The sequence below is a fragment of the Rhea pennata genome, chromosome 3, assembly GCF_028389875.1.
Source record: "Rhea pennata isolate bPtePen1 chromosome 3, bPtePen1.pri, whole genome shotgun sequence".
In the NCBI taxonomy this organism is placed as follows: Eukaryota; Metazoa; Chordata; class Aves; order Rheiformes; family Rheidae; genus Rhea; species Rhea pennata.
This window is the reverse complement of record NC_084665.1, coordinates 38,417,509-38,438,159: the sequence shown is the minus strand read 5'-3', so window position 1 is coordinate 38,438,159 and position 20,651 is coordinate 38,417,509. Positions and strand designations below refer to the sequence as shown.

The 20,651-nt window shown below is 36.6% G+C and overlaps 1 protein-coding gene across 1 annotated transcript in view; it reads left to right on the top strand.

Moving 5' to 3' along the window:
* CRIM1 (cysteine rich transmembrane BMP regulator 1) overlaps positions 1–20,651 on the top strand; it is a 196,659-nt gene that overhangs the window by 110,280 nt on the left and 65,728 nt on the right. The window contains 2 exon segments of the mRNA XM_062572090.1: positions 7,655–7,776; positions 19,743–19,925. Coding sequence (XP_062428074.1) covers positions 7,655–7,776; positions 19,743–19,925 — 305 coding nt within the window.

The window sequence follows — 20,651 nt, the reverse complement described above, 5'->3', positions numbered from 1 at the left end:
TGTAGCTAACGGTGTCCCACAGGGGTCAGGACTGGGTCCCATCCTGTTCAACTTCATCAGTGACCTGGATGAAGGGACAGAGTGCCTCCTCAACAAGTTTGCTGATGATTTAAAAAAAAAAATAAAAAGGAGGAGTATCAGGTGTATCAGGCTAATACACCTGAGGGCTATGCTGCCATTCAGAGACACCTGGACAGGCTGGAGAGCTGGGTGGAGAGGGTTCTGTGCGTAGGGAGGAATCACTCCCTGCGCCAGTACAGGCTGGGGACTGACGTGCTGGAAAGCAGCTCTGTGGAGAAGAACCAGGGAGTGGTGGTGGACAACAAGTTAACCATGAGCCAGCCGAGTGTCCTTGTGGCCAATGGTATCCTGGGGTGCATTAGGAAGAGTATCATCAGCAGGTCAAGGGAGGTGATTCTGCCCCTCTACTCAACCCTGATGAGGCCACATCTGTGTCCAGTTCTGTGCTCCCCAGTACAAGGGAGACTTGGAACTACTGGAGAGAGTCCTGTGTAGGGCTTCAAAGGCTATTAGGGGATCAGAGCATCTTTCTTCTGAGGGAAGGCTGCAAGAGCTGGGCCTGTTTAGCCTGAAAAAGAGAAGACTGAGAAGGGATCTTATCAGTGTATACAAATACCTTAAGGGAGGATGCCAAGAGGATGGGGTTGGACTCTTTTTAGTGGTGCGAGGCAGCAGGCACAAAGTGAACCACAGGAAAATCCACCTGAATATAAGGAAAAACCTTATAAGGTCTGAACCACAGGAAGTTCCACCTGACTGTGAGGGGGGAATTTCTTCCCTGTGAGAGTGACGGAGCCCTGGCAGAGGTTGCCCAGAGAGGTTGTGGAGTCTCCTTCTCTGGAGTTCTTCAAGGCCCACCTGGATGCAATCTTGGGCAACATGCTCTAGGTGACCCTGCTGAGCGGGGGGGTGGGGGGTGGACTAGATGATTTCCAGGGGTCCCTTCCAACCTCAATCATTCTGTGATTCTGTTTTGAAATGTTAGTTATCTCATAGTATTGTGGAAGGTGACGCTGATAAACATACTAAGGAGAGACAAACAGTGGAAAAAATGAAGACATCTTAACTGGAGAAAGGTGGAAGCTATTAAGGCAAAATATGCAATATGAGAAAAATAGACTGGTTTATATTACAATTTTATTCGTGTAGTGACGAATTCAAAAGGGGTGGTACACATAGCATGGTACTTGAAAAGTCAGTGGCGAGTAGTTTTGTGCCTGCTCATTCCACAGCATGACTTCTTTGTGACTGTTCTCTTTTCCCTTCTCACCCCTCAGAAAAACAGAACAGTTGATCTAACCTTATTCAGAGGATGAAATCGAGTCTTTTAGTGAAATTTTAGTGAAATGAACTGTTTGGATTCCAGTAAGCCAGAAAGAGAATAATTTCTTTGATGTAAATGCTGATTTTTACTACCTTCCCCTCTGCTTGCATCTGTTTGCTATGCCCTAATGCTAATAATTTGCAAAACATACTGCAGATAGGAACTGTTTTTGTGTGTCTTTAATTAAAAGCTGGATATCCTCTTTAATATTTAAATGCTTCATGTATGTAGAATTCACTATATTCATGAGAAAAAAATAGCTATTGTATTGAGTATATGTTTGTAATAACATTTGTATGTATATCTATGTCTGGAATTTTAGAAAGAAATTCTTACTTGGTACACACTAGCTTTGATTTCTAGATAGATAAACCCATGGAGACTTAGAATTGGAAGAACTTTGGGTCAGTCCAAATGGATAGACGTTGCACAAAGTTTTGAGCTTTTGGAAATGATCTGAAGTGTTATCTGCAACTTTAGCAGTACATCTGCCATTTCTTTATACAGCATTATTATTGGCTTTCAACATGAAATACTAAAATAGTTCCAGGAAAATAATATTTTAATTACTGATCTAGTTAATTATACGTTAATGACCTTGAAACTTTGATCTAAAACATTTCAATCTCATCTGAAGATTTAGAAAAACCTGTTAGATGGAGCCAAATGGCTTTCTCTTTGCCCCTGTGGAGTTCCTGTTTTTCCATAGTCTTGAAAAAAGTAACTCTAGTCCTAGCATTTGATTCACTAGGCTGTAACTTGACCCATTTAGGAACTTACTTTGCCTACTTTGACTCATGTTGTAGCTTCAAGTGTAGATAGTAACATGGAAATAATCTTTTGCTGATTTTGAGACTGTCATGGTAGTATTTCATTTTGCTGTATCCTCATCTCTTATACTCTATGCTTTGTGGTAGGAGGGTTTTCTCACCACTTTGTGAGAGTTTTAATCTCTATTCCTTTACAATAGCTCATCAAGCTTGGATAATATGGAGAGTTCTCTTAACTATTTCTTAATTTATAGTATCCTTAAGTGTTCATATTGTTGACAGGTCTCTGTTTTTTTTTTTTTTTTTTTTTTTTTTCCTATTACATTTAGCTAGTGCTAGTGCTGCTACTGTTAACACAAAGTGTATTAGATTCCTTTCCTGCGAGGAGAAAAGAAGGACCATGATAAAATCTCCACAGGAATTTGATGCATGTTTCAAGAATGCTTCTCTGCAGCCTTAGTGCTTTGGATTTCATTTTGTTTTATCCTCAAAATAAATATTCCTCATTCCTACCACAGCCTTCTCATTCACTTAGACTAAATCTTTCTTCCAGGGTAGCTGTTCTTACTTTCATAGCTAGTGTGCCTTTTGCCTGGAGATATCTTTTGATCCTACAATTAAAACATCTTTTCTGAGATTGCCAAGCCCTTCTCTCTTTTTATCTTTTTAATGACAGAAGTTAAGTGAACAAAGATGATTAGATTTTAAATGATTGTTGTCATTTACAAATATTTGATTTATTTTTCTTCCTTTTCCTTTTTGCACTTCTGTTGAGAACAAAAAAAAGGTGAAAATACAAAAAAGGCACAGACACAAATGAAAGAAGTGATGATATTATTTTGAAATTGAGAAACATTAAAAATTGAAGGAAATTTAACTGCAAAAAGGACACACATTAGTTAAGCAGTTACCTTCATGAATATGTAAAGCATTAACCAGTTCATGTGATTAATGAACATGGTTGCATATCAAAAATAGTCTTTTTCTTAGCCTGTATATACCCAAGGAGCTCCAGCTCAGTTGTTGAATTTTCTAGGGTTATTCTCACTACTACTAACCTGAAGAAATGGAGTCAAGATTATTTGCAAAATTTCAGTTATCCTTCATTGAAAACAGCTTCTTAATGGGGACTCTTTTTTTTTTTTTCCTCACCATCCTGCCACCTTCTCAGGTCTGCTCTATGATGTCTCTTGAGTGATTGTTTGATCTCTCTCTCTCTCTCTTTCTCTTGCTCTCTCTTTATTTTTTTTCTTTCAAGTCCTGTTATTTGTTCTCTTGTGGGATTGTTCTTATTTGTGTAAAGGCTATATTCTTCCTTCCCAAATCAATTTCTATAATGGCATATGTCAGTGTTCTCAGTGATGGTTTGATACATAGTCTTTGCTCTTAAGGTGTGGGGGAGGATATTGGGTGCGAACTTCTTGGAACCTGAAATACTGAACTCCTTTTTAATTGTGCAACCTTTCAATTCCACTGTGTTATCTGAAGTTTTAGTAGTGTAACTGTAGCCTATGTAGAGAGACGAGACAATGTATGAAGTCCTCCTTTTCTCTTGAAGTCTTTCCTTGTAGTAACTTCAGCTGTGTCCATCTTCCTTAGATGAGCTATGGTTGTACAGAGAGCAGCTCAGAGGCCACACTGTGCCTACAGATCAATAGTCTGAACTAGTAAATTTTGTAGAAATTGCTTAGAATGATACATGACTGGTATGAACAGGGTTATCACAACCTAGTCTACTAAACTTCTCCAAACCTATTACTATGATACCAAAGCAAAGACATCCTGTTGCTGCCTCTGATAGAGCGCAGAGCTGGAATACCACTTCCCTTCCATGCCTCTTCTCCAAAAGGCACTTCAGAAAAATCTAGTAGTATAAAACTGATTTTGCTCTCTTATTAAGAATTTGATCTTTTGTTCAGAATTTCCAGATGTTGTTGTCTTGGCAATGCTACAGTTGTGCTCTGCTACCAGACTTCCTTGAGTTTCTTCCTGAAAGACTTCTGTCTCCAAAACAGTGTTCTCCAAACTCATAGCCTAGAAAATGGTCAAAGATTTTTCTAGCAGAGCTAGATGAAAGTATGCAGGCTATTTGAAAGTCCATCTTTCTCCTGTGCATGGATATTTTTTTGGATTATGTGTAGGTATTCCACAATGCATGGATTTCTTTCTAATCAGGTGGGAGCTATATCTATAAAATTGGTTGGGCTTTTGTTTGCTTACAACTGTTACAGGTTTTTTTGTTGTTGTTGTTGCTGAATGATTGTGCTAGTCTTTGGTTATTGTGAATGGGAGAGGTCCTTTTCTGCAGAAAAGGGAACACTGACTACCACCAGTCTTCTAAACATCTTTCTCAGTTCTGTGAGGTGGGCCTATCTTAAAGTTATCAAGCCTTCTGGTGATTTTTGTCTTGGCTTTTTTTTTTTTTTTTTTTTTTTTTTTTTTTTTTTTTTTTGGTTATTTTTAAAAGTGGTTTCGGAAAGAAGGTGAGAGAACAAGAAAAGTGTGTGTTATTAATCTAATTATTTAATATTCTTCTGCAAATAACTCATCTTTATATCACATTCATTATGATAAATTGAGAAGATAAATGTTTGAAAAAGCTTATTGTGGAGGCAATAATACTAAGATTAGTAATTTCAGCTCACGAAACTTGGAAATTAATGTGCATCAGTGTATTTCCATGATGTTTACCATTTTATTTTTGAAAACATTTGTGTGAGTTTTCATTCATTTCATTGAATTTCATTCAAATTCATTTTGAATTTAAGTATTCTTCTAGAGATTTATTTTTTATGTTGGAACATAGGCTAGCTGAACCAAAGCTTAATGTTTTTACTAAGGCTTTTAAAATCACTCTTGGGTTGTCTCTCTCTGTGTGTGTGTGCATATATAAATGTTTTTAAAGGGTTTTTTTTCTTTAGGAAAATATAAGCACTTTTTTTTTTTATTGTTATCACAAGGGAAAATCAGCTTCTGAATCTATGTCTACGAGATGGGTTAAGGTGCAAATTTCTTGAACCTGCTAAACATTCTTTTCCATCAATCTCTAGAGGCCATTTTTCTTCTTTAAGTATCTTTATTACTGGGGCAGTAAAAGGTGAGATAGCCGTACCAAATTTTGTGAAACTACTTTCATGTCTTTCTGTGCACCATTGGCTCTTTCCCTTCTTTCAGAACACTTCTTTTGGCCAAAGGTGTTACACTCAGCCTTCATCTGCTGATACTCCTGGATATAACCTTCAGTAATCTCTGTTGAGGGTGCAGGGGGATGGAGTTTTTTTCATTCATTTTTTTGTAGGATAAGGTAAAATAGGATAAGGCAAAAGGGAACAAACGAAACAAGGATACGTGTTGTAATTTTCTTTTGAGAACTCTTTTCCAGGTGCACCTCCTCGACCTTTTTTTTTTTTTTTTTTTTTTTTGTTCTGCCCATACCTCTCCCACATTCCACAAGCCAGAGGAGGAAGCTGAATCGTCTTAAAGGGAAGCCACTATCAAAAATCATTTGGGGTTTTTTTGGTCCTTGTAGTAGGAGCCCTGCGGCCGTTGTTCCTTCTGCCTCTCTGAAGGCAAGTGCATGCAGTAAGGAAAATTACTGAGTTTCTCTTTTTTCTGTATTTACAAATAAGAAGTTAAGATGAAAAATGACTGTCAAAAGCACAAGTATGACGAATAAAACTTCTGATTTCTAGACTCCATTTTTTTTTAGTTCATTATACTTGACTGTTACAGTAAGCACACTACTATCGAACAGAAACCCTGAAACATCTGTTTTGTAATTGTTGCTATACTTTATTATATGCATGCTCATAGAATTAGATTGCTTCAGTTTGCCTTGGCACACTTTTATTTGTGAAATGTGATGTAATGCTGATTATTCAAGGATTCATTTGCCCCTTGATAGCAATACTCTATAATAATGCAGTATTTTAAAAGTCCTTTTCAGATAGTATAAGAAAGGTCTGGTGAGATTACTTGTCTTTACTTGTATCTCTTGATATTTTCCTTCTGAGTATTATCTTACAACGGAGAGTATAACAGCAGTCACTAGTAAGATTAGTGGGAGAAATACCAAAAACCTGTCTGTTGGGAGCAGGCTCTTCTTCAGCTGTGCCCTGCTCTGAGGTGGAATTGCTGTTGGGCAATTAAGGAGGCATACACGGTAGAATAGAACTGAGCTTCTTGCTCTTTAAGAATAAAAAATAAATAAACTGAATGAGTGCTGATGATGCTTCTTGCTAATATTTGGTTTAATCTGGGAGTTGCTTGGAATAGTTATATTTTAAGTAGAGCTCCTATTTTCATTTGTTTTAACTCATAATTGTAGAATAGGGTTTAGTTCCTTTTTTTTCCTTTTAAAATCCATATACATTTGTGGGATGCCAAATTAATATACGAATTGGTTTTTTTTTAAAAAAAAATCTTTGAACTGCAACTGGAAAACTTTGAGTGCTTTCCCTGATATTTTTCAGCTGTAATATTTGCACATATTTTTTTCCTGTTCGTTTTGTCCTATACTCAAGGCTGCCTATCCCTATAGGATGCCACCTCTTTATGGCAAGAACTCTGTTAAATGTAAACCTATGCAAGTGTGAAGTGTTGACTTGGAAACAGTGCTGTTATATGCGGGTACATACTGGGTGTCACATAGAAGCTTGGTTTGAAATTCTATGAAGTGAAGAATCTGGAAACAAGCATGTGATTACTGCTTATCTGCATTTTGTATCTTCTGCTTCTTTAGGCTGCTTTCTTAAATAAATAAGCATTACCCTTCACATTAATGAAATGTTCTGTATCTATTAGTTTTTACTGATTAGATCATTCTGACTGTTGTATTTTGTATATATCCAACCTTCTCCAGTATTTGGCATCTTGTATAATTGGTTGCCCTTCTCTAAACTGGAGGTGGTACCATCAAAAAGCAAAAGAGACCGTGCCATTTTTTGACTTGATACAGATTTAATGATTTTGCATTATACTTAAGGTGTAAATTACTTATCTTCCTTTCTCTTTGATTATCCCCAATACAAAATTGGGCAAAGAGTATTTCATGATGAGAGGACATTGTTCCTTCTGATTAATAAGCTTGGATATTGCTATTGGTGTTTTACCAATTTAGATCTTTCGCAGAATTGAAGAATTCTAATTTAGAAAATCTAGAGAATAAAATTATTTTCAATCTGAAATGAAATAAATTTGTGCATAGAGTACTTGACAAGTGTTGGTGTTGCGCAGTACCATTATCTTGCTTGCTGAATCAGCAAACCATAACAAAAGAACTCAGTTTAACTTATGAGCATAAAAGTGGTGGGGTTTTGTTTTTTTTTTTTTTTTTTTTTTTGTTGTTGTTGTTTTTTTTTTTAAGAAAAACTTAGTGATTGGGTTAATGAAAGGTGATTCTGAAATATTCATATACAATTACTAATTCAATTCAATAACTGGAACTTGTGCTATAATTTACCATTTTCTCTTTGCTTATTCTTTCAACTCATGCGTGGCTTCACTTATTTATGGGATTTTCCCTTTTCTTTGGTTTCAGATGCGAATGTCTCTCTGGTTTATGCGGTTTCCCCGTGTGCGAGGCAGGCTCCGTTCCCCAGATAGTCTCGCGTGGAGATGGAACACCTGGCAAGTGCTGTGATGTCTTTGAATGTGTCAATGGTATGTGAAGTTTTTTCTTGTGCCTGAAAAGGAGTGTTTTATTTGTCTATTGCAGGTGTGTTGGGTATTTGATTATTTTTAATGTGTCAGGATTTAAAGGAAATAATTTTCTTGGAATTTGTTTAATAAGAAGGAACGAGAAGTTGTATTGAAGGTACTTAAGTGGGAAAGTGTCGTTTGAAGGTGGTGTTTATTTCTTTTAATTTCTGAAGCATTTTCCCCTGTAGCTGCAGGGTTTTTTAGTTTTAGCAAAAAGACTCCTCATCACCATGAGCTGTTCAGGTTCTCCTTTGCCAGTAGCAGGCACTGTAGTGTTTACTGTAATTCACTGAAGTGTTTTTTTTTTTTTTCCTGAGCACCAAGACTGCTGTTTGCAAGGTTCTGAACAAAAGCATGCTATTTAGACAATTTGGTTCACTTTAAGAAATATTTGCAAATTATTTTTTAGCATGAACGTAAAACCTTTGAAAATTTCAAGTCAGTGCAAGGGCGGACTGATTCTCATTCTTTGCTTCTAGTTGTAAAAGTTTAGAAAAGACTGTTTAAAAGTCTTAAATCTCGTAGGTCAGTGACTGTATCTCAGGACTGCTCTGTGCTATTCCTGTGGTGTGTTGGAAGGAAACTTAGATATTTGACTAATGGTAGATGGAAAAGGAAAATTATTCTTGCACATTTGTATGCTCAGATAATTTCTGAGAACAAAGATTTCACATTTGTGCATCCATAAACACCTTGTTCAATTGTGCTTTATGTTCTTGAAACAGCTTTTCCTTTTGCCTTTCACTACATATACACATACATTTATATATATATAAATCTCCCCAGGAGAATATTTTTGATATTTACAGACAATTATATTGCAAATGTAGATTTAAAAATAAATGAAAATATTTGAATACTTATTTTAAAACAATACTTGGCACATATAGTACCTACTTTACTCTAGTGGTGGTAGGGGATACAGAATTTGCATCAAAAATGAATCACAGGCTGTTTAGCTTTCAGATCAATTCTTTCAATATTTGGGGTAAGATTGTAGATACTGTAGAGTTAAATTTGTCTAATTTACTTGTATGCTGCCTGTTACGCTAAAATAATATTCATATTACTTCGTTTTTGTATTCCTGACATTCCATTAGAACATTATGATTTGGTAAGTTTGAAGCATTTGATTTGTGTGGCACATCTCAGCATAGTGTTTGGTTCAAGATTTACTTTGCTGCTTTGAGTAGAAAATGCTAAGACGGTTCCACTGTGAGGTCCTTGTAAGTACCAGTACAGACCAAACAGCCTTCCTAATGCTCTGGTTTCTCTTTGGTCCGTAAATTATTTGTGAGTATGACTATTGAAGCTATTGCAGTCTTTATCATGCAGTGCTCAGAAATGCATTAGAGATATTTTGGTTGCCCGTGTCCTTTCATCATTTGTCATTTTTTAATTCTGATTTCCCAAGAGAAGTTAAACTCATTTTGCATAGTTAATTTGCATAGTTTGCATGAGTTTTGGATGTCTTTGCACTATTGCTTTGGCTTGTTTGTTTGTCGTAACTAACTCCAAAGATTCAGCCTCGTATGACATCAGGTTTTCTTCTTGTCACTCAGGGTTTTCATTCCTAATCTTCATCTTGGTATATGTTAGGAAGACAGACTAAATTGGAAGGAAAAAGAGGAGTTTTTGAAGGCAACTTGCTACCAGAGAAGGGAGCAGAAAGGCCAAATAGGAAGAAAGATACGGCGTGTAGGAAGAGAGAATCTTTTGTTGTGTTTATGTCCTTAAAACATCAATATTGAAATACTGGAAGTACTCTAATGTGAAATAAAGGAAATTATGAAAAATATTTAACTTTTCCAATCAGGTTGCTCGGAAAGAAAAAGTTTGTCTTCAAAAAAGAAAACAATTTTAAAATAGGTAGATGTAACCTGGGTTTTTAAGGGGCATTTTTCTCAGTATCACAATTTGATTTAAAAAAAGGAAAAAAAGGAAAAAAAGCTGTACAATGCAAATTGGATATGCCTTACATATATTTAGAACCGAGATATTTCAAGGTGCAGTTACTAATGGTGCTTCCGTATGGAAAAAAAATAGTTATTGGCCTAAAGATGTTAAATATTTTCTGTCAACAAGCTGGGCACAATTGTGGAATGTCTCCTCATGAGACTTCTGCATGTGGCAGGTAATTAATAAGGACAGGATATTAAGGACTTAATCTGTATTGCTTTGCACTTTGGGGTTTTTCAAGTGCTGTTTAGCGTAGTCAAGCGCAAGTATCAGGGACAAATAATGCAAGTCACACCTGTTGTAACATAGGCAGTGATGTCCTGTGAAACTAGTTCTGACAAGAATAAATGTCCAATGCAACAACAAACTGGCAGGAGGGGAAAAAAATGCCTATGCTTACATTTGTCCATTTAAAAGGCACTCTTTTTGTGAGGCTGATAGTTAAATATCCAGTTCTAGTTTTTAGAAGGGACTTGGAGACAGATGCAGAAGAGGCATGGCATACATTAATGACAGGTGGACAAAGTATTTTATAGTGATAGTCATAGATCATTCTTTTCATTTCATTAAAAAGAAATTTCCATTGAAGTAATGAAATCCTAATCAGTAAAATACAGGACACACAGTTCTCAATAGAGGTGGTTAATAATTGGCATGAGCTGTCAGGAAGATGTTGAATTCCTTATCTTGTTTTAAAACTGAGATTAGATGCCTTTTTAGGGGATGTGTTTTAATCAAATGCAAGTTGCTGGGTTTATATATAAGTAGGGAAACTATATTCGGTGTTACCAGCTTATTACTACTTCTGGGGTTGACCATCTCTTGACTTTGTTCAGAGGACGTATACATAATGATATCACTATAGTTTTCCTGATATTATAATGTCTATTTAATGATAATGTAAGAAACAAATAAGTTGTCAGGAACAATATGGATCATCTGAGCTGCCTTAAAATCAAAGGAATTTGTGAAGAGTTCATGTACATAGACTGCAGAAATAAAGTTTGTGCATAAGGTGGGGTGTTGGGTTAGATGTCCTACTGATGTGCGCAATGTGAAAGCAAGCCAGCCTTCTGTAATACTTACTGCATGAATGTGCTAACATAGTGGAATGGCAAAGTTGCATTTTCACAGGGAATTTAGGGAAGCTTCCTTTTAATGAGCAGGAAAGAGGTCTATTGCTGCAGAACAGCAGCGGTGGCCAGTTGAAGAAGTAGGTAGTGTACAAGTTCAGCAAAGTGTAACATGAAAGTTAAGTTCTGGTGCAAGTTCTGTTCACTGTATGTTCTCTTGGTTGGCAGACCTGTCTGTTTCACAGACATTTTTTCTGGATTTAACAAAAAAGTGATTTAGAAAGCTCTATTACACATTTGTAGATCTTTGTGTGCTAACCTTTGTAAGCAATGCACACTTTAAATGTCTCAAATTCGCGTTTGGTTGGTTTGTCTTAGAAAAGTGTATTAAGCTGTAGTGAAAAAAATCATCTACAGTCCTCATTCTTTGCAGATATTCAAGTTTTTCTAGGTATTTCTGTTTAATTATAAATACAGCAGTAAGTCAATAAGTTAATTTATTATTTTCATGCTTTCATTCTTCATGCTTTTCATGCTCATTTCACCCATCATTACTAATCTGCTGTTTCTCATAGTTTTTTAAATAATAAACTATGTAAATGTTATTTATCACTGAAATAACATTTACTGCTACTTGGGAACTGTCCTAATGTTTCAGTTTAATGATTTAATTAGAGCTTATTATTAATTAGTGTATCTTACTGTGTTGCATCTACTGTGCCTGTAGCTGTTCAATGCTTGCATAGGTTGAGCTTCTGCTTTGGATCTATGTTAGAGGAAATAATTTAGAAAGTAATGCTCAGAACCACTTGAGTTAGATGTCAAGAAAAAATATATTTGTATCACAGATAGATGATATTATAATGGTTCTGCATGGGGTTTTAATCATCATGAATATACCCAGAGGTCAGAGTATTTTGTGTAAAACTATTATACTAATGGGAACATATGTGCTTAAAATAATTCACTATTAAAATTAATGGATAAGTATTACTACCATCAGAATGTCACTGTTCTCCCTCAGGTCAATCAATATAAAAGGTGAAACTTGAAGACATGTGTTGATTTGTTTCACTTTGAAGGAAAACATCTATATAAATAAAACCATGGCTTAAACGGTGGTAAGAATCAAGCCAAACCTCACTTCTTGACACAGTGACAGAACATGACATGTTTCTTTGCCACACTTTATCCTTTGTGAGTGTTTGGGCCATCCCAAAGTGTACGTTGGTCTTTGGTTATCAAAATTATAGCTGGCACAATGATGACAGCAGCACTTTTATTTCTTACTCTTTATCAGAAGAAAAGTTTTTAATTTACAAAGCCCTAAACAGATTAAAAAAAAAAAAAAAAAAAAAGTCTTGCAACTGTCTAGAACTGGTGGTGAACACTAACATGCAGAGAAATAGAGTGATACAACTTTGTTGGGTTTCTTTGCTTACAAGACAGATGACTGCATGTTACTTCTAATCTTGTTTTCTTCATGGCTTTCAGAGTAAGCCCCAGGTAATTAATGAAATGGGATTTTAGCCTGATGCAGACAAAAGTATGAAATATTATTTTATGTCAGCCAGAGATTTATATAAATACATTTATAGCTGCTATAACTATGTTACAGTCACATCTTGCTGCGTGGGAATCCAGAGATTAGTATAGCGGTGTTTAGTACTTAACAGTTAACAGGGAACAGCTGCATACAGATTCAAATGTGCTCATTTCTGAACAGTATGAGGTAGATGCAGAGAAAGCTAAGATAACCTATGAAGTCTATAGAAGATAACTTCATTTTAATGTAAGAAATTGAAAGTGGGATTTTTGCCTATTGTGTGGCCTCAGCATTGTAACGCAGTACAACTTTCAGTGAAATTAAGACTGTATATTGCTTTGTTTAAGCATGCATTATTCTACTTACTGTTAAATGTTCCTACTTGTACTAATCTGAAATCTTTCCTTCTAGAGGACACTAAGTATTATATGGTATAAATTTGGGAAAAAATGGAGCAAGAGATTCCCAATATGCAGTCTTCCCCAATACCCTGCACTTAACAGAAATGAATGCAAGGTTTCTTCTGATCCACTCTGTACTTATTAGTCTCTGATTTTTCTCTACTTAGCCTGGTGTGCGCTGCCTCTTCTAATTGGAGAGGCTGTAGAGAAATAAATGATTCAGCATTAAATTAAGAGGTCTCAGAGCATCAGCAAATGAATCCGAAGAGGCTGAAAGGTGCATGTGCAACAAGACTGGAACTGTTGGGAGAAAACAAAGCACCTTGGCTGCCAGATCTCTAGTTGGGTATTGACACATTGGTCTTTTGAATCTAAGTTACACTAAAGCACATACTGACTTAGAGCTCTGCCTTAGAAATTCGAGGACAGTTTTTCAGCATGTTACAGCTGCCTACATCTGTCAACTAGGGCTTCTACTTCTGAGTGAAATTCCTTTAGTACAACAGCTACATTAAAAGAATCTCTGATTGCTTTGTGAAAGATGATAACTTACATGTGTTTTGTTGCTCGTGTATGAGAGTGGTCCTAGTTACTGCTTCAGTGTAATCCAAGGTCTAATGGACCAGGCTTCTTTCTTGCCATGACCATGTGTGAGCTGTATTAGTTCTCTAATGTTCTCACTCCTGCCTTCCCAGGAGTGGCTGTGCAGCCTCACTTCAGACCCCTTCTGAGGAGGTGAAGTTTGGGCTTTGGTTGCCCCATCCATTGGGATTGAGAGTAGCTGATGCTCAGCCCTAAAGGAACAAGCATTGGTAGGGGGAAGCAAGGATGAGAACTTCTGCTGGGACCAAAACACTCTCCTTTTCTATAGTGTTGTTTTTGGTAGTACTCTTCATCACGTGATGTTATGGAAGTAATCTTCTATATCATCAAGCTCTTTCACTTGATGTGACTGATAATCTGTGCTCTATTTTTTTCTTCATCTAAGAAAATACCACTGACATAAATGAGCCATTTCTTTTTTCTGTGCCTCCTGGGTTCCTTCCGGCTTGCTTCTCAATACAGGGTACAGTGTGAGAGATCAAATTCCTCTTTAATCACACGTCTTTTCACCTGTTGATGCAGTTACTCTTCACAGCAATTGCTATTCCGTCTTCTTATTCCCTTCATATGTTATTAAGTTATGGTATGGGAAAGGATAGAATTAAATACTCGGTAAGTTTTGAATAACATAAGGACAAAGTACAAAATCATGTCAATCATTCATACCAGTTAATGAAAATGAGATGCTAGGTAAATTCTGTGGAATTGATAGTATGTTGTGTGCAAAGAATATTAGATGTTAGGTGCTGCGGATCTGTGTGGTTGTAAAAAATAAAGTAACACATCTGTTTCAGTGAAGTAGTAATTTTTTTTATCAAACTGAATTTTCTTCTTAAGCTAATATTTTTAGTAATATCATGAATGTTAGAAATGTGTAGATACTTAAACCTGGACAAGGCTGCCAACATTTTGGAATACAAGTTTAGAATTCAATATTTTTCTTGAACTGAAAAAATTGCCAGACCTGTACAAGAATCTTACTGCTGAGCATCAGGCTTATCATAGATGGTGCAGGGTAAGTGACAGGTTGTGTCAGTGCTTTTAGTGGTACTGAGATCTTTTCAGATGCCTGTGTCCTGGTAAGGTGCCTAGGGCTAAACTGGTCACAGCATACATTTTCTCTCTGTGTTAGATTGACAGAGATTATTGGGATTTAAATGTATTTCCCTGTTATGTACAGCATGACTTTATGAATGTTTTCAAAATGAAAACATTCATGAATGTTTTGAATGAACGTTCAAAAGTTCTTGGCCATTTTATCTAGAAAATCTGTGGCTTTCCTATGTTTCTAGAGCACTACCAAGGCACCTGTAAACCTAGGTTCTTCCTCTGGCAATTCAGTTGCTTTTTTCTGTGGTAGAGTGTAACTCACTGCAGGATGTTAAAAAGTAGTCCTACAGTATTTTGAGAAGTACATGTAGATGAATGAGAGAGTCTAGAAGAAAGTAACTGGAAAAAGCAAGACATTTAAAAGTATGACCTGAAAAAGAAAAATGAACATAGAAATGCATGTATTTCATCTGTAACAGAGGACTGAGGCAGGGATACTGTCTAGCCTGAATTATCCTTGCTACAATTTCAGTAATTTGAGTTCAGTTAAAATACTTAAGCTGTGGAATTATTTAATAGTAGGCAGGTTGCAGTTTCTATGTTGCATGTGGCTTTATCCCTGGTTTCACGCTTACTTTACTTCAGGTAGAGCTGATTTTATTCAGGTATCTTTCAGTCATCTTTTCTATGATTCCGCCTCCACCCAGCTTTGTGCAAGAGCAGTGCCTTAAGGTCTTGCCTGCTGTGTGTAAAAGGAGACAGGCACATCAGCCTCTGCAAATCAGCTGTCTTTCCTCTGAAGTTCTCTAAAGCTTACTGGGCTTGGATCTGCTGGTGAGATGGCCAGAGAAAATACTTAAGGAATTCCGTCGAAGGTAGCTGCTGTGTGGCTTGCGGCACCTACACAAAGTGATTTCTAAAGCAGTGATGCAGACGTTCTCTACTAGCAACCTTGCTATGTAGATGTGGTGATTTCCTTGGTGTTTTAAAAGTGAATTGCTGTATTTGACTTTTTCTGTTATTAAGGTTTTTCCTCAGTGTCCTCTGCCCTCTACAGACTGCAGGTGCCACGAAATAATGTTTCTTTCTATTAGTGGTTTTTTAAGTATAAAACATTTATGGGTAATACCAAAACCCATATATGGGTAAAACCCAAATATTTTTGTTCTGAGATACTTGGAAGCAAACAAAAGCATATAGTATGTTGTTCTTTAACTCTGTTAAATGGGTAGATTCCCATTTAAAACACTGTGTCTCGCTCTCTTTTTTTTCTTTTTTTTCTTCTTTTTTTTTTTTCAATCTCCCTGGTATCATAGATTTTGGAAAAGAGAAAGCTTTTGTGTATTTTGTTTATACTGACACAGGATTTAAATTTATCAGCTTCCTTCCCTTTCATTTAATGGAAAGTTCACAGTACTTGCACCAGTTCCTTCCTGGAGACTGATACAAATTCTTCTATATACTGAAGGAATTTCCAAAGTGCTGGAATCATGTGCTTTTTTTGTCCTTTAAACAGCAAAAAACTGTTTTGAATCTCACTTCCCAGGCAGACAGGAATCTCTCTGATACCACAGGAGAAAATGCCAAAACTTACCTACGTAAACAGATGCTGAAGCATCTCATGCACTTGGAATAACTGTGTGCAGAATACTTCCTAGCAAGGAATGCACTACAAAACTTAAATACATTTCTAAGCTGTTTCCTGACTTTAATCAAAGAAAAACCCCAGCAATGGGAAACTAGAGAAATCTCAGAACTAGAAATTTTATTTTAGACTAGGTCAACCATATAGAGGAATTATATTTGATTAGATTTAAAAGTACAAGTTAAAGTACATTAGAAAAATGATTTGATGAAGTAGATTGTATGTATTTTTAGTCTAGTTTGGAGATAAAGGTCTTCAGAAACTAGCACAGTTTACACCTGTGTAGCGTGTGGCTGTGTAGTTCAGTGCAACTCTGGCTTTAGGGCTCTTGCTCCCAGAACAAAAAAAGCTGTGGCTACATGAGGCTATATGTAGAGCCAAATTTGTGCCAATTTTTTTTCTCATTTAACTCTGGGGCAGGAACATTTATGCCAAATCAAGTACAGTCTCTCTTAGTCATGCTTAACTTTGTGTGGGATCAGTGGTCTGATACCATCTGTCCTGCCACAGCTAGTGTAAAGCCAGCATAAACTCTGTATTGTTCTGGGTACTGTCCACTCTGTTCTGGCTCCTTTCACAGATGCTCCCTCATACGTCTGTGCTTGGTCTGGATCAACCTTGTTTTACCGAGTTATCTGAGAGCTGGCAGACATTGAATTAATGTTCATGAATCCATGGCCTGAGTGTCTGTCTCTTGCCTACTGTTTCATGATGGTAGCTTGCATCAGAAAAGGGATTTGGGGCTTAGGAAGTTTTAGGTGCTTTGTGCTATAAAGTTCAGTCAGTTTAAACTGCTTTGTCGCACAGGAAAGCTTTGATACTTGAAGATTTCTATCTTTAGTGTTTTTTTTTTTCTTTTTATTAGTAATAATCTCTTTGAATTCAAGGTTACTAGCCTTTCAGAGAAGATGCGTTTATTTAACGTTAACTTTTAATTATCAGTGTTCTTTTTCTCCTTTGTGGCTACCATATGCATTCCACAGCATGAGTATCAGTTATGCTACTAGGTTTTCACTTTATGAATAATTAAAGATAGGTTTTTTTGCTTAAGGAACAGTACTTGTTTTGGCTTGACTGAGAGCTTTAATACTGCAAGCTTGCGTACAATTCTATCACAAGTAATCCTTGTTTCCCAATTGCATATATGTGATTAGCTCAGTAGTTTAATGTGAATGTATACACTGCTATAAATCTTGATAGCTAAATTAAAAAAAAAAAGTGAAAATACTATGGTGTTTTTCATTGTAGGAATAAAACATGCTGTTTCCTTTCAGAATTTACAGTTATCTGTTAGGTCCAGTTTTGGCATTTTAAAAATGAATGATAATTCATACAAGGAAATGCTTCTACTTTCCTAACTAGACATGAATTTGTGTCTGCTGTTTGGAGAGGGGAAAAAAAGTAGTAAAAATCTGGAAAGTTGCAATCAAAATAGTGAAGTCAGGAGCAAATGGATTAAAGACCTTTTGAGTTGGCACTTTTTTCCTTTTGAGAAAGTTTTTAGACTAACAGCTTGAGCTGTATAAACTTGAAATATTTTTCAAGTGTTTGTTTATGTGAATAACTGTATGATGAGGTCATAACTGTTTTCCTGGACACAGTGGTATTTCCTCTTTATTCTTTTTACATTACTTTCAACATTATGCCTTCAAGTCAAAAATTACTCAGGATATTTCCAAGTCTCAATCTCAACATTTTACAATCGTATTAAAATGACTTGAGACTGGAGCTGAATATAACTGTGTGCAGGGAGAAATATTAGAGTATTAAGACACTTCAGAATTTGAAAGAAAACTTATATTAATATCACAAGCAACTCAGATGAAGAGTTTTCAAAGGATGGGGAGGAGGCTGAAGAATCTGCAAATTGAGTTTTCCTTTAAATATTTTTGATGTCCTGTGTGAGATCGAGTACTAACATCCCAAAAAATCACTTGCTCTCAAGGCAGGCATAATTTTCAGTACTGTGTTGCTAGGCCTTATCCACACAAGTAAATAGCGTTTTCTACATCATCAACAGAAGTCAACAACATATGCAGTTGTCTGCGTTTTGGAATGGCTGAACAGCTTGCGCTCGTATTTTAGTGTTGATTACGATGCCACGGGGAGATAGTCAGTGCGGATTTAAGTGTCCTCTGTACTGTCCAGAAATTCATTCTTCACTTTCGTCATTCTTCCTTTCTTTCCTTTGCTGTACTTAGTTCAGATGTAATGAGATTTGACATTCCCACCGACAGTTTGGTAATGTTTTTAAATCACGGCATTGTTACTGAAATAAACAGCGTCCTGTTCTCAGAACCTTTGGCTTTTGAGACCGATAAAATCGTAGTTTCTGAAAAACATAGCCGCTTAATGGGTGCTCCTTTACTTCAGATATGTTTTCACATATTTTGGGCTAGGTTTGCAGAAGGCCAAGAAGATTAAAACCAAGTTGTTCCCAAGCGGGGTTGAGGTGGAAGAGGGAGGAAGATGCACTGATTGAACTGTGAAGTACTAATTTCTTAGTGGCTAATATGGCAGAGGAAACGAGCTGGTATAGTCTAGCTGACTACAAATTTGGAGCGTTTGAGTCCCAGAGATTGGGCCGTAAGCTGCGGACCCGTGCAGGGGCCTGCCCTCCTCCATCTCTGGGTCCGTTGGCGGTACGTGGTGTGAGTGGAGGTTTGCGTGTGCTCCCCTAACTGCGGCTCCGGAGCCCTGAGGAGTCTCTACGGACCACAGCGTGTGGATCTCCTTCGTAATCTAGAATCAAACCTCTCCAGGGGTGAGGGGGGTGTTAAATCTACAGTGTGTTTTGCTGTTTTTGTTAACATCAACTTTTTCCACATGTAAGAAGTAAATAGGCCCAAAATATTCCTTTCCAAGACCTTTAGGAATTTCTAGAGGCTTTCTAGTTCCCACAAAATTTAATTATGAATTCAATTGTAAATTAGTGCTCAGAAACAAATGGAGATATACAAGAAATGATCTTGCTATGCTTTAAAACCCTGAAGTGATCCTGTAATAGTATGATTATAGTGGAAGTTACTTGTTTTCTGTAAGGATCATAGATACTCATGTGGGTAGCACAACTCCAGGTGGTTTGAACTAAGATCTATTCAGTTTTTCACACTGTGTCAAGCAGTCATGAAATACACATACTTTTTTTTTTTAATACGTGTACTTATTCATGAGACAACTGTAGTACTCATCCACCAGAGCCTCATAGAAAGCAAGATTATACTTAAGAGAGCAGTTTCTGCTGTATCTTTTTAGAGTAGAAAAATCTATTGCTTCATGTGCTGAAATTTTAGATAGCTTCTAGCTCACCAGAATGAGAAATATTTAATGCTTATGAAGAAAAGAGTGCCATAACTTTCCTTAAATATTTTAATTTTAAAGATGCAAAATTTTAATTGTAAATGACCAGCTGCTCTGAAAGTAATTTTGAACAATATTTTATTTTTTCCATTGATGAAACAGACCATAAAATATTCTCTGTATTTAAAACAAAATATATTTGAATTAGAAAATAGCTGTCTCTGTCTCTTTTTGTCAGTAGCAAGCAACAGTAGTTTGACCACTTCATATTCCTGAATACCTGTAAAATACATTACTCTCTTTTCTCATTCTTTCTTTCTTTCTTTTTTTTTTCCCCCTTATTCTTTCAGAAGTGAAGCCAACTTGCATATTTAACAGCATGGAATATTATGATGGAGACATGTTTCGGATGGATGCCTGTCGTTTCTGTCGATGTCAAGGTGGAGTCTCCATTTGTTTCTCTGCCCAGTGTGGTGAGCTACACTGTGACAGGTATTATGTACCAGAAGGAGAGTGTTGTCCAGTCTGTGAAGGTACAGTATCTGTCTAATCTCATTCATTTATTTATTTTGATGCTTTATGTTTACCTTTTAATGAGAAAGCAGTATTTTGTTTTATTCTTCTTCTAGATGCAAGTTTGCAGTTTCCTCCTTAATTTAGATTATTTTTTGTTTCATGGCTGTAGCTGAGTGTGCTGTCTGACTTGCTGCAATGTTTTTCTGATGCTGACTTTGCCCTCTTTTCATGCAGAGATGCTGAGGTTTCCTTTCCCTTGTGCCTCAAAACTTTCTCACAAATATAGTCAAGTGTGCAATACTTCTTAAGGCTGCCTTCCCAGAGGGCATTTATGTCAAAAGCTGTTCCAAATTTCTGCACTAACTCCGTAGAGAGACTCTTCCAAAGCAGCTCTGGTGGCCCTGACACACATCTATTGCTTTGCAACCTACTTTAGATCTTCCAGTCTTTGCTCTATTCAACTAGAGCAATGTACACATTTGCTCTTTACCATTTTGGCAAAAAAAAATATAGCACTAATCTGACTTCAGTGTCTTTCTCATCCTCCTTTCTACTGTCGGCAGCCTTCATAACTGCTTGTTAGGCCTGTAATCCTAAAAAAGGATTCTGTGGAAATTTTCAGATTGACCCCCCTAGCTTATGCTAGGAAATACTTGACACATCATCTGCCAGAACACAAACAGGACTTGAACAGAGGAAGGTGGCAGCAGGTGCTGTATGGTTGGATCTTGCCCTGTTATGAC